The sequence below is a fragment of the Cuculus canorus genome, chromosome 5 (assembly GCF_017976375.1).
Source record: "Cuculus canorus isolate bCucCan1 chromosome 5, bCucCan1.pri, whole genome shotgun sequence".
NCBI lineage: Eukaryota > Metazoa > Chordata > Aves > Cuculiformes > Cuculidae > Cuculus > Cuculus canorus.
Window position 1 is genome coordinate 40,934,752 of NC_071405.1, and position 14,937 is coordinate 40,949,688.

The 14,937-nt window shown below is 43.6% G+C and overlaps 1 protein-coding gene across 1 annotated transcript in view; it reads left to right on the forward strand.

Moving 5' to 3' along the window:
• The first annotated feature begins 11,105 nt into the window (after positions 1–11,105).
• The window catches only part of PTPRJ (protein tyrosine phosphatase receptor type J), a 74,101-nt gene continuing 70,269 nt past the window's right edge, over positions 11,106–14,937 (forward strand). Inside the window, exon 1 of the mRNA XM_054068356.1 lies at positions 11,106–11,315. Coding sequence (XP_053924331.1) covers positions 11,253–11,315 — 63 coding nt within the window. The 5' untranslated portion in view covers positions 11,106–11,252. The remainder of the gene's footprint in view (positions 11,316–14,937) is intronic.

A 14,937-nucleotide genomic window follows, 5' to 3' on the forward strand; every position in this document is an offset into this window, starting at 1 on the left:
CCAGTTGGAGGGAGGCTTCTGGGGTCTGTTATGAACTGCTGCATGTTTACATTTAGCTTTTCCTGCTGGAAGGAATAGATCTGGCAAGCAGCCAGCAAGCTATTTCTGGAAAGCTACTTGCCTATTAATTAAAAGCACCTGGGCAGCCTTTCCTCCTCCAAACAGCAGTGTCCAGCCAGGCCAGGCCTTTAGGGCCAGAGATTCAGGTGCTGAATGGCTTCAGCATGGCAGGAATGTAGGAATTCAAGGTGTTCCTTGTATGCATGTATGCATGTCCATTTGGAATTCAAGGTGTTCCTTGTATGCATGTATGCATGTCCATTTGTAATTCAAGGTAAAGATGACAAAGGACTGAATGAAAGTCTGTGACCTCTGAAGTGTCAAAAGATTCTCAAAGCCCAGACTTCCGTACTGGCTGTGCCAGAGATCATGAGATGAACTTAAAAATCATGTGTTCTTGCCCCACTTCTGTCCCCAACACTGCCTTCTGGGTCCTGATCCTTTAGGGACCTCTTAGGTCATATTTCCAGGTTTACTCCTGCAATCAGGGGGGATCCAATCATATTTCATTTTAAAGAAAAGCTGGGAGTCTTCCCTGCTTGTGAGGCAAATGCAGGTCCTTCTGCAAGGAATAAAACTCACCATCATGAGGTTGGCAGCCAAACTGTTAAAGGTGATGTTGCAGTTAAAGAGAAATGAAATCAGAGAAGTTGAGATAGCTGCAATTATTTATAGTCGGATGGAAGCAAGAAGAGACTTTGCATTGCACTTAGGCAGCTGCTACTTCCCTAGTAGCTTTGCCAGTCAACAGGTGTCTCTAAGAAAATATAGTGTCTACCTGATACTGTCTGGAGAGGGAATGGGGACTGGCGGGGTATCCTGAGAGGAAGGTTCTCTGTTGGCTAACAGCTGTCTTCCAGATTATTTTGCCAGAGTTTAGATGAGGCAGTAAAGCTTGCATGGCTAAAGCATGTTCTGTAGCTAGTGGGATACCAGGAAGGATTATAGCCCCCATTTGTGGATAAATGAGTTATAGAAGTAATAGGCTATGCACAGCGGTCTTCTGTATCCAGGAAAGAAGGGCTGAAGGACAAGGGGAGAAAAATTAGGGAATCTGATTGGCTATTACTGTCTAGAAAGGAATAGTGCTACTACTGTCTAGAAAGTAATAGCGCTACCACTGACCTCTGTACAAATTTCCCACCTCTTCAGTTTTTCTCCAATAGCTATTGCTTTTCTTTTCCTTATGCATACCTTAACCTCCACCTCAGTCCATGCTTGTATACAGTCTCCCAAACTCCAGTGAGATACGCCAGAAAGGTCAGTTCCTACAAGAAAGGGAGGAGTTGCTGCACCAAACTAAGTGGATTATTTACATCCCTATCTGAAATCCTGTAAAGAAAAATCTAAATAATCTGGTTTAACTATAAGGCTTGTTTCGGAAATCTAAACTTTCAATGAACATATAGACAGCAATCAAGACTAATCCTTGTGTCTCTCTCAAGACCTGGAGAAGCCAAAGCCTGCGGACCTCTTCAGAAGGAGAGCAATCTTCTACCTTTAGACAAAGAATAGCTGCATCCTGGAGATCTGTACTTTCTGTAGAATCAGAACTGGCCAACAGACTGGGGAACATTGCAGCTGGGACCAGTCATTTAAAAAAAAAAAATAAAAAGGATTGTATTTATCTCGCCAAACCATGTAAAGGCAAGATTGAGTTCTGGTGCAGAAAGAATATGCTTTCTAGAAGAGAAACGTAATCAGTTTTATTCCCTAGATTAATTAAGTATGCTGGTATAGGAAATGTATTAATTGTGCAAGTGCTCCTTTGTGATTCCCTCTGATAATCACTAAGAAGCACAGGCACATCCTCCATTATCTCCTGCTTTCCTGAACTGCAGGGATTAGAAATCTCTCAAAAGGACATACCATCTTGAAACTGCAAGGCAAGGCTAGTCAAATCATTGTGGTAGATAGGCATGGTGAGTATTCTTGTGACAGTGATTTGCCCCCTGTATCAGTTGTTAAGTGTCTCTCTTAGAGCGCATTAGTGCAAAGAAGCCAGTGACTGCGAGCGAAGAGCTTAGTCCTAGCAGAAAGGCTCAGCACTCTCTGGTCTGCGGAAGATGACAGCATAGTCTGACAGAAGCCCCATACAATGTGTTTACAGCCACTTATGCAGTGCTTGCAGCCACAGATTGAGTCCTGCATCTAGTTAGGCTGATGGTGCAGCAGCAATGTGCCAACAAGAGAAAAACTTAGTTTGTATTTCCCTCCTTCTGACTTGCTGATTTCACGTTGAGGCTCTGGACAGTTTGATTTGTTTCTGATCAGCTGCTTCAAATCTTTCTTTATTTCCTTGCTTTGGCATCACATGAAGGTATGGGTTCTGTAGAGAAATAAGGCAGTAATTTTCTGCCATGCCCTTGATATCTGTTTCCCCCTCATCCTCCTGTCTTCCTATTTCCCCTCTCCCTGGCCACTGTTATTTCTTGCCAAAAAATGAGTGGGTTTACAGTGACACAGTTAATTTGAGTTACTATACAGTATTGTGTATACTTGAAAGGAGTTATGTGCTTAGTCTCTCAACTAGCAACAGAGGTGACAGGTACAGCTCCTTACTAAGTCACTCATGAGAACCAAAAGAGAGAACAAACCCACATCATCTCTGACAGAGAATACAGTCTGTGAAGCCATTGCTTCCCTGTAATAGTGTGCTTTGGAATTACCCTGCTCTGCAGCAATTAGCAAGGAGGACAATATAGAAAATAACAAATGATTGCTTGTTTTCTTAAACCTGCAAAGCTGTTGCAACAGCATATACCTGTGTAGATGCACTCCAGGAAGTTCTGGATCTTTAGGAATATTGAAGTTTTCCATTTTAAGAGAACAGATTATTCACCTAACCTTTTTTAAGCTGTCATCTATAAAATCAACTATTGCTGATGAGTAGTACCTTTTGAAGCAGATTGAATCTAATATATCAGTTTATAAAAGGATCTGTACCTCCCACAGGGTTTACTGTTATTTGCTGATGTGGCTTCCTTGCTTTTTGGGTCCTTTTCTTGGAGAGCAGAAGGCCTGTTCAGGGCAGGCTTTTGTTTAACAGAGGAATTGCAGATGGAAGCATTACACATGGGAACTATTAATCCAAAGAGTGATCTGCTGGGGTATCATTTTTGTTCTTATGCAAGTGCACAGTATTAAAACATGGAGAAACAGCAATACCAATACTTCATTATTTGGTTTGTAGCTTATTATTACACTTATTAGAGTTTAGTGAGTGTAAGAGCTTTTCCCAGCAGCATCAAGAAGCTGTATAGCACTGACTGTTAAAGTGGTAGATATCAGGGAGTTTTTTCAAATAGATATTAAGAAAAAATATTATCAAAAAAACCCAGAAACTGGGATTTTTTAAAAGGATGCAAGCAAGCTAAGCACTCAGCTCTCATTGAGAGTTGAAAGGCCAGCATAAGAATTTGGCCAGATAAGCCTCAGCAAGTCTTAAAGGACATTTAAGGCTGTGGTGCCACAGTAAATAGCAGGTTGTTGCCAAAACATCATTTCCAGTCGGACAGGACAGAAAAATGATCAGAGTGCGTCACCAGGCATTAGAATTGCAAGTGCAGGGATGCAAATTCAGAGCCAGAGAGCTCAGCCATGCTAGCTGGGAAGTGACTGATAATTTTTTTATGTCAGCTTTTGTTTTCTTCCCAGGTAGATGTCTTCCTAGCCTTCTTGCCATCTTCCTTTTCAAGCTCAGTTGCTAGGTGTTGCTGCCAAGATGCTTGAAACCATCCCAATTCAACCACAGTGGTTTGAGCACAGCAAATAGGATGTGAAATTCATCAAGAGAAGTCTAGGATAGCTTGCTGATCTCAGTCTCTCAGTGCTGTACACCAACATTTCAGTGATTCAGTCTCATTTATTCCCCGCTTTTTGCCTTTTTGCTTCCTGGTATTTTTTGCATACCTTTGTGAAAAGCAAAAATGTTTAGCGTAAGGCAGGTATTTGTGTTGGAGAACACTGGTTATATGTCAAGCAGGCCAGTTGTGCTCCAGCCAGTAGTTTTATTGCTCAAATAACTGCTTCTCCCACTTCATTACAGTATTGCCAAATGTGGATTGCTATGAAAATAGTCTGTGCTTCAGTTCCATGTGTGAAATGAGTACAAGAAGATATGTGTACAGCACTTTTAGGGCCAATCTCTGCAATGGAGCAAGAGTCAAATGACCCTGAAGACTCTGATTACTCTCCTAGCATGTCCATAAATAGTCCTTTCCTGATATAGTTGATATGCATCACGCTTGGAAGACACCTGCAATTTTGCATCATTTCTCCACATTATTAATTATACCTCTTGGGGGGATATGCAAAAGACATTATAAAATCCCGGCATTCAAACTGTGCCTGCTCCCCTCATCGGTTTGTAATTTCAGAAGAAAGGGAAAAGGAGGCTCAGTAATTTTGTCACAGATTTCAATACATTTAATTTTTACTCTTTTAATTTCTTCCTTCTTTAGTGGATATCTGTCGCTTTGGGATTTGAGCAGTCATCCATGACTCCAGAGACGACAGTCCTCAGTGTGGAAAACTTGGCACTGTTAAAGTATCGGTGGCTTTGCAAATGGTGTCACAGAACCATGTTTTTTCTAACAAGTTTCTTAAGGTTTCACTTCTTAGAGGCAGCAGGATGTGTTGAAGGACATCACAGCAGATGTGACTTCTGGACAGCATAAGGTGTCTGGCCATTCCCTTTTCTGCTGCTCTTGACAGAGGTCGCCAGTCATACACACACCTGCTGGTTTACACCAGACAGGCGATTCCATTTATTCACTTAAGCAGACTCAGCTACAGTAATGTTTTGTAGTACAAGTTCAGAAATTAGCTTGGTGTTATTCCATTTGCATGATATGATGTCATTTTGGAGACTTTAGTGGAATCACTTGCAATTACTATTTAAGTTTTATATGCTGAAAAACATGTATGCATTTCTTTAGTGAGCAGGGAGACAAGAACAAAAAATTGGCAGGTGGAGAAATGGAAATCTTTCTGCCAACTACACAGGCTGCCAGCTGCTTCTGGTATTTCCCAGAATCCTGCCAGTCACTGCTTCCTCTTGCTCTATATGCTGTCTCAAACCTCTCTCTCTCCTGGGTGTGGCAGCTGAGCTATGGTTGTGCCCTTTGGTAAGCCCTGCAGAGACTGCCTGTCATAAACATTGCTTTTCTCCTGCCCTTTCTACAGGTCTAAGTAAAACTCTGATGTACATTTATTGTGCTAGAGCCCTTTGCAACCCATGACGTTACTGCTGGCTGAAGCCTAGTGATTACATGGGGCCTTGCTTTTGTGAGCCAAGCCATAGCACCATGACCTCTTCTCTGCTCCCATTGAAACAGAATCCATTTGTTGCTGTGCAGATGACCTGTTTAATAGGCTCGTCTGTTTGAACTTGAGTCACTTACAAAAATGTTCTGTTGAGTTAGAAGTAGCTCAAGTGCTGCAGATGCATTAGAGTCTGTGAGATTTTAATACATATTTTCCTTCAATTATTATGTAAAAGATTCCCACCCACCCACCTGCCTTCCCATACAGAGGAAACTAGCCACTGAATGAATATAATAGATTGACTGAAGGTGTTGCTCACCTCCAAAAGTTTCAATTATTGTACTTTGAAGTCTTGTTGAAAGTTGAGTAAAAAGCCCATAAAACCTTGTTTTCATTTTGTAGCTCCCCCCCTAACAACAAAAACTCTCTTTCTTCTTCCCCCTCAGTCAAAATAAAACCGTCTCAAACCTGGCCTAACCAGAGCCAAGTTAACTTTCCTCTTGTAAAAAACTGACATGCTGTCTTTGGATACCCTGTCTGCTTATGTTTTACCCTCCATCTCTCAAAGATGGCTCTGCCAGCAGATCAATACCCCTTTAAGTCCTTGTGAAAAACATGAGAGAAATAAAAGCAGTAAAAAAAGTACTGTTTAGGAGTTCAAATACTACACAGCAGTCCCCAGCCAGTACCTCCTGTAGCTAAAGGCTGTGGAGAACTTGTACCAGCAGAAACCAGGTTAGTGCCACATTCAACATCTGACACTTGCCTGCATCACTTCTAATGTATGACGATACCTGAGTGCAGTATCTGGCCACTTTCTGTTTTTTCACTGAAGCTGCTGCTGAGGCTAGTCTTGCGTTTGCCACAAACTCTTCAATTTGCAGACTGACACCCCAGGAAGGTCCTCAGCGCTTATGAAAACATTAATCTCTTATTGAGAGATGAGCCCTTCCATGAGTGTAACACCTTTCTTGTGGACTGCTCTGGTCTCAAGGAGGATTTCTTATTTGATGTCCAGTATTTATCACGTCTCTGATGAGCTCAGGCAGAGACTGAATTGCATGCTGTGATTTTCCATTGGAACTAAGAACATACGAACCTAAATAGATTTAGACCAATTTATGTTCTCTTTTGTTACTACTTTTGTGTATAGGTAAAAAAACCCAACCCCTTCTATCAACTTCTTCTATCAAGACCTCTAGTCAATCTTTTTAATTTCAAGGTTATTTTAAAAGCAGTAGAACTGTAGAACAGCATTTGTTCCGGGAACAACATTGTACATTGTGTTCACGTACAATTTATTCTGCCCTTATTCCTCTGTTGCAATGTAAAAGGGGCTGTGGTCCTACTTTGTGAACTGTTCCTAAGAGACTCATCTCTGAGGTTCAGTGGTACACAGAAGCCTAAACAACCCTTTGGGGGTCAGAAGAAGTGGTGTAAATAAGAGCTAGAGCAATATCAACCAGAAGGACTGCTTTGGGCTTACATAGTTTCAGGGCACTGAGCAATGATAGACAAGGACAGAATTCCATTCGTCATTCTGTGTGAGTCACATAGGTTCTAATGGCAAGCAAGACCACACAGTACCACAGCCTGAAATCATAACACAGAGAGCTTGCTCTCTTATGTATGACAATCGTAACATATACTTTCCTTGCCATTTTACCTGTCTTGCTTACTGAAATAGGAAGCTGATGCTAGCAGACTTGTTTCTTGCTCTGTGCTTATACACTACTTTGTACAGTGGGGTCTGGTTTGGATACTGCTATTGTAAGGAGCTAAGAATTGTCCGGCTTGGTCAGACCAGCGATGAATCCATCCAACCCAGTATCCTGTCTCCAGCAGTAGTGTTAGGAGATTCTATTTAGAAAAAGCAAACAAACCTGACTGCTATCTGAGGTCCTTTCCTAGCAACCACAGTCATTGATTAGGGTTGTTATAGACTCATCTCTGCCTTTTCCCTGTAAAGGACACACTGTGCATGAATTTGCCAACCTTCTTTTTTAAACTGCTCAAACTGTTTGCCTTTAAAATCTGCTGCGACTACATATTCCACAAGTCCACTGCCCCCTGTGTAAGAAAGTACTTTACTGGATCTCTTATTAGTCTTAGTGATCCCCAGTTTTACATAGGATTTTAGTGAACAAGTTTTTCATTCATCTTATATCCAGGTAGCCTTCTCTTTTAATTGAAAAATATCAGCTTTTTAAGTCTCCCCTGGCAAGACAGCTGTGTTATCATCCACATTATTTTAACTGCCCTTCTTGGTACCTTCCCTCATCCGACTATGTCCTTGCAATGCTGAGGGCAGAGTGGCACGCATTAGTCAGGATGTGGGTGCACCTGGGTTTTATGAATTGGCAAAATGATCCTCAACATTATTCTCAGCACCCTTCCTGATGATGCTCAATAATTTGATGCCTCTTTTGGCTGACACTGTACATTGAGCTGATGAATGAAACTGAATAACTAATGAGAGGATACTGTGGTGATCAAGGCTGGCTGTGGTGTGCAGTTAAATATAACCAAGTTGGACAAATATAGCCAAGTTGTCCAAACTGGACGGCTTTGGGTCACTATTTTTTTTGCAGTTTCCCCTTTCTCTCTGCCCAGAGCATTAATACTGTACCTTACTGTCTAAACTAGATTACCCATAAGTAATATGCCTGCACATTCTTCCTGGATTTGTGTGCAAGAGCCCAAGGTGACTTTTAAATTTAGGTCTCTTGTTCAAAAACTTGATTATAAGGATGTGGAAACACTTCCCCCTGATGCTTCCTTTTGAGGAGGTTTTATGACTCAAATGCACAAATTAACTACCAGATGAAAGTGTAGCAGAAGCTTTAGCCCAGGAGGAACACCTACCCAGTTTTATAATCCTGTCACACGTATAGCTTTAATAGAAGCCTGTAGAGTAAACAAAACTTACCTATAGAAAGGATTGGACAACAGCAATTGTAATTCAGGGAATTTCCAGCAGATTGGTAACAAGCTGTGAAGAGCCTGTGGCCTGAAATGCAACCTTGAGACTCTACTTCATAGGAAATTATTTGTGTTGTGATGGTTATTGCTGATGAACAATTAGCACCTGGAAGACTACAAAATTTGGCTTTTAATTTCTCTTTTCAGCATGTGCAGTCTCCAATTCTCGCATGAATCACAGCTTTTGCCATCCAGCTCTCCCCCGAGGTGAGCATGGCTACCAGTCAACCAGAGCATGCTATAGAGAGCAGAAGCATTGATCCAAGGAAGCAATCAGGTACATATGTGATTCTTCCTCCACAGAACTCTAAAAATCTAATCAGGAAAGCTTCTCCATTTTGAACACACATCCCAGAATCTTAAACAATCTGAAGGAGACAAACATTTTATCAGACTCTGTACATACAAAAAAAAAAAGTTTGATTGCTAATAGGTTTTTTTTCAGGGAATCAAAAGAAATCCCACTTCTGTTTCACATTACGAAATAATTACACTTTCTAGTGCCCTATGTTTCTCGGCACTTTTTTTTTTCTTTTTGTGGCCATCTTCAGTGTATCTGAGCCTATTCAGGTGTCTATGAATCTTGGTAGCTCACTGCTTCAGTGCAGACAGAGCTATGCTGCTGACTGCATTCTTGCCGCATCCAAGACAGGTCTCTGGAAATGAGTTAGTCCTTTCCTTGAAATCTGGTAACAGTCAGTCAGAGATGTACTTTAAACCAGACATAAACCTCCTATGTTTTCTTTATGCCAGTTTAACCAACCCTGTAAGAAATCCTACTGATAACTGGCACTAGTTATGATTATAATTAAAGATCAAAATTAAGGTAATTTTATACTGCAGTCCTAGAAATACTCTGCTTAGAAACCTCTACAAGAAAATTTAATACAGTCCTCTACTGATTTGGATGCTCCAGAAATGAGACTGTCTCCCAGAATGTCATAGGCTGCCTGGTTCAGGTACTTGACATATGAGTAGCCACAAGTGTTGCATGAGAAAGTAATAAATCACAGATTCCATGTAGCTTGTATGTGAGAAGCTCCACCAGCTATACCGGATCCAGACAAACATGGTGTGGTGAAAGAAGTTTAGCTTCCTGAAATAGCGATGTAGCTGCCCAGTTGCTCTCTGGAGCAAGGAATTAGCATAGGCTAAGAAATACAATGCCCCTTTGCTTCTAAGTTGGGTGACGTGGAAAGAAAAACGGGTGAACTTGAGAGTCTAGGAACATGTAGAGTCTGGGGATGGCAACATCCCCTTGAAGATACTTATAAATTTGAATAGGTCAATATCCCACATTTTGCTGTCTCAGTGCATTATTTTTTTTTTTAATTTCCCCCCTCAGGGCTGGCTATCATTGCTGCTTCAATAAGTGGAGAGATTCCCATGGCATTTCAGGGGCAACAGGATTAGTTACTAGGTTGTAGTAACTGGAAAGGCGTGCAATTAAGGCGTGCAACATGCTGTTGGAGCCAAGGATGACCAAGTATGATTGCTCAAGTGCAGCTGTGCAGGGTAGCCCTGATCTGCCACCAGGAAAGTGGTTGGTTGTGTTTTAGGCTCAAGTGAAACCCAGCCTGGCCAGAAGCTGCAGTCTGGCAACTCAAACCCACCAGGGCACCGCCCAGCCACGGGATCTGCAACAAGGAATTGCTTTTAAGTCAGAGCCATAATTTCCAAATGGCAGTGTTTGAACTGCAGAAATTCTCTCAGCATAACAATTTCACTGCAGCCAGGGAGACTTTTGGCAGATGTGTGGTTTACCAGGAGGAATCTTCACCTGGAAACCAGTTCTCAAATGCTTTGCACTGAATGGGAAGTGTAGAAAAGGTGGTTTTATTATTATTATTATTTTGGTTTTGTATAGTGTTTACTTATTTGGATGCACCCTAACAATGTTCAAGTACTTTTCTGAACAAATTATCTATTTCCTACAAATCTTATTGATATGAAGAGATGCCTCCACACCATTTTTCTGCAAGTCTCAGTCTCCCAAGCAGTAAGGTATGCATACACCCTTATTCTTGTGAGGCTTCCCATGAACACCTGTAGAAATAGTTGCTTCCGTAACACTATGCATGTGTTTTGAGGGGTCGGGAAAGACACAGAAATTACGAACAGGTGAGCTCCAAACTTTTGAGAAAATGGGCTGCTGTAATTAAAGATCTGCTGTGTAAACCGACCCTGTCTCTTGTTTTCCCATACACGAGATGAATGAAACACGAAACAGAGCATTAAGCCCGGGAAGCAAGTTAAGGTATAAAAGCGATTGCATTGGATGATCATAGAATCATAGAATAGTTAGGGTTGGAAAGGACCTTATAGATCATCTAATTCCACCCTCCCTCCCCCCCCCTCCCGCCACGGGCACGGACACCTCTCACCAAGACCAGACTGCCCAAGGCCCCATCCAACCTGGCCTTGAACACCTCCAGGGATGGGGCAGCCACAGCTTTCCTGGGCAAACTGTGCCAGTGCCTCACCACTCTCATGGGGAAGAAATTCCTCCTTATGTCTAGTCTAAATCTGCCCCCTCCAGTTTATACCCGTTGCCCTTGTCCTATGTCATGTTCTTGACGACACGGGTGAAAACGTCCAAAGCAGCGCCTGGAGAGGGACGGGACTTTTGGGGGGCCGCCTGGAGGTGGCGAATGGTGCAATAAGCAGCAAAGCCACCGTCGCTTTTCCCGGCAAAGGGTTTCAGAGGTAGCCGCTTCCTCGCCGGCCGGGCGGGGGAGATGCCAGGCGGAGGGGAGGGCGAAGGCGGGGGCCGAGCCATCGAATCCCGTGTGTGCCTCGCTCCACCCCGCGCAGGGCTTTCCCCGCGGCGGCTCCAGCCTTTCCAGGCCGGCAGCGCTAGGGGGAGCGGCGGAGGGTGCGGGGTGCGCGGCCCGGCCATGTCTCCCGGGGAGGCGGCGTCGGGCTGAGCGCTGTGCGGCACCATGGGGCGGCCGCCCTGCCTGCCGCCGCCGCTGCCGCTGCTGCTGCTGCTGCTGCTGGGCCAGGTGAGTGCGCCGCACCTGCCCCGCGCCCAGGGGCTCGCCTCGGCCTCCCCCGGGCTCCGTGCGGCGCCGCGGGGCTGTGCCCGCCTCGCCTCGCCGCGGTTAATCGGCGCCGCGGTGTTCGGGTGCGGGGGGAGCCGCCCGGGGTCCGCCTCGCGCCCGGCTCCGCACCCCGGTTCCTCCTAGAGCTCCTTGCGGGGCTGTGAGTCGGGATCGCTCGCCTGGCGGGCTGGCACGGGCTTTCCCCCGCGCTTCTCGCGGCTCGTCGCTTCCCAGCGTTCCCATAGGAACGGTTTGTGGCTGCTGTGAGCTCCAGTGGTTTTGGGTCTTGCTGAACTCTTGCTTCCAGATGTGGCTGCTCGGCCGCTCTGCCTCTACGGTCTCTGCTGCAGGATCTCGAACCGCGTGTTGGTGTGGACCGAGGTGCTCGGGGAGCGCTGGTGTGGACTAAGGAGCTCGACAGCTCTGCCTGGCCTGTTTCAGCCCGGCACCCACAACTACAGAACAGAACTGTACCACTGCTTTAGGTTTTTAACTGTTTTTTCCTTACTTTATGTTGACGCCAGCTTGTGATCGCAGCCAACAGCTATTGTAAATCTTTGCTTCCTCCTTTAGTGTCTCGTTCATTTTGGGGTATCTTGTGCCATTGTGTTGTTCCATCTCTGCTGTTGTACCAAGCCTAGCTTGAGAAATCTCTTCTGCATAAGGGCTAAGACTGACTTGAGACTCAAAGTGCTCCAGCATTTTGGAAAAGCTCAGGTCAGGCTTGGATTGTCCTTGGGTGTGTAGCCTCGCAGGCTCACCCAGGCAAGAGGAGCCTTCTGTGGGCATGTGGCTTGTGCTGACTTCTCCTCCTCGTAGCAGAGGAGCCTTTGTGTGAGGATCTGCCAACTATGATCTCTGTTTGTAGTTTTTCTTTGCAAGAAGGGTATGAAATCTTGTGACGTAATGATCTACTTGTCCTCGAAGTCTGGGTTTTAATTAGCATCTAGCATGATAATGAAAAAATTTGGACCTTCTTTTCAATTACTTGTAGTTACATTTATGTATTCATGATCTTGGGGTCCTGCTGTGTATCCCACCGACTCCCTCTTGGACCCTTAAGTAGGTCCCACCATCCCCTGATAGTATCAGAGCTCCCATCAGCGTGCTACCAGACACAGGTCAGATCTGCAGGTTTTGGTGTGGCTCATAATTTTAGGTGTGAGCTCTCCAGCTCACGCTGTCATGGCCTGAAAATCTGGAAGACTATAATTTTTGACAGTTTCAGTTGTGGCTTTAGCTGTACATGTGGATGTGAAGGCCAGTGCCAGGAAGACTCCATTTACCAGAGATATTAACCGGTGCTGGCCAGGACCTTGCAGAGTTTTGAACATAGGAACACTTGTTTGATCTACAGGGTGAGGTGGAGGGAAAGGCACCTTGGGAGCTTTCTTGCTAGGGGAATAGGATGTAAACTGAGTCCTCACTGATGGTGTGATTCTGCATATCATCCACTCATTTGGAATTGCTAAATTTCAGTGTTGCCACTCATGGCAGTGCGTGAGAAAAGTGTTATGTTTATGTAACTCATTAATGTCAGCAATAAGGATGCAGAATAAAGTCTTGCTGGGAGGGAATGCTTGCTCTAAGCACAATAATGTTGTTGCCTGTTCCAAGTGATGTTCACGTGGTCTTGTCTTCTAAAACTCAGGATAGTCTGTGATAAAGAACAGTTTTCCTCTCCGTGGTGGGTTCCTTGCACAGGTTAAGGCAGATGTCAGAATTGGCAGATGTCATTTGTGATGTGACATGTGTACAGCTACAGGGATGTGGCCTGGGACTACCTGTTGAGGTATTTAGCTGGTATAAGAAGATGACAGCAGCTGGCACGACCTTTAGGCATGTGGCATGAGCTGGACTTTGTGCCTTGCCAGTAAGAATTGTAGCCCTATGCCTACAGTCTCCCTGACAGCCCACGAGAAGAAAGGCATTGAGTTGGGTGGAAACAGCTTTTGGCTGGATCTGGCCTCCGTGTTGCTTTTCAGATGACTGTAGGGTTGGTAAGGGGATAGCACTCCTCACACAGACAGCATTGTCAGCCTGAACACACGCAAAGGCTGAGAAGCATCCCAAGCTGTGAAATGGTTGCGTCATGGCAGCTCTTGAGTGGTGTGATAGGCATATGATCTTTCAGTGGCATCTTTGAGTCAATGATAAGCATCTTCCTTATTTTTAATGAATTACAACATAGTGGGCAAAGTTTGAGTCGTTAAAAACAAACCTTGCTGCATGTTTTTATGGGAGCTAGTGATTTGAAAATAATTATATTAGTTATATGACAGCATAACATCTCCTACTCGAGAGCAATAGACTTTTAAGCTACAGTGTTTGTGTGTGTTTTGGTGCTTAGAGTTATAAATGCCTTTTATGTAGATCTAATAGCTTGTTCTTACAGCTTATTCCATGTACAGAACCGCGCTAGTCAATTACATAGGATTATGACTTAATTACTGATCTGAATTTCCAACTGAGGAGTTTAAATGAAGCACCATCATATTTGAAATGTGGGCTATATATTGGTCATTGTTAATTATCCTTTTTGATTATTGGCTTATATGGTACTCCAGATTTTATTTTGTGTAATTATTCTGGCTAACCTTCAGCACGTACAAGAAAAAAAAAGTTAAAAGTGAGTACCGCTTAACAGAAATATTTTGCAAATACTTTGTAAGATATGGCTTATTTAGAGCTTTTAAAAAAATAAAGCTTGAGAAATGTGAGGCTCCCTTCCTGGTACTATAAGTATATTTCTAGGGTAAAAACTTTAATGACCATCATTAGAAATGCAGCCATGGGCATCAGCGATCTGGAGACCTGCGCCGGCCTCGACCATGCAGTGTAGGCCAGAAGGGGAAGCTATGGCTGTGAACTGAGTTAGCTTGTGTCAGATGAGCTCAGAAATATACTTATCTGTCAGGACAAGTAATTTTTTTGTGGTGACTGACAGTGGATGATGAAATGCTCAGGCTTTCATTTTTGCTTAAAACTACAATACAGGTTAATGTCACGTTGTTTGCAAGAACATGCAACACAAACACCTTCTGCAGTACTCAATAGATGCTTTGTTTTCAATGTGGCATGGATGTGCATAGCGCTTCTGTAGCTGCATAGGCTGACTGCACATTGCAGCACACTCGGATGGTTTCCAGTACTTTGATTTTAGTCTCCAGCCAGCAACACACAACAAAATATCGTCTTCTGCATGTTTGAGATCAGTATTCAGGCCTACAGTGGAAATGTTGCCTGTGCAAACAGCCACACTATTATTAGTACTTCCTCAATGATGTGAGCTACATGCAAGTCTTTGTTGAGGATTTTTATGGCATGTAAATTTTTTTGGTTGGAGTTTCTAAATATGAGAGAGAGAAATTGCTACTGTTTTAAGATCTTTAGTTGTTTATTGTGTAGGTCATAATCCATATAATTTTAATCTATGTATTTCCTTCTTCCTACTTGAATTGCAGTGTATCAGAGACTGAGTATTTCAATGATGTTAGAGTAGCTGGGAACTGGGAATTTGATGTTTGTAGGTATGAAGCCTGTCTAATGTCATTTATTTGGGGTTTTTGCTTGCTTGCTTGAA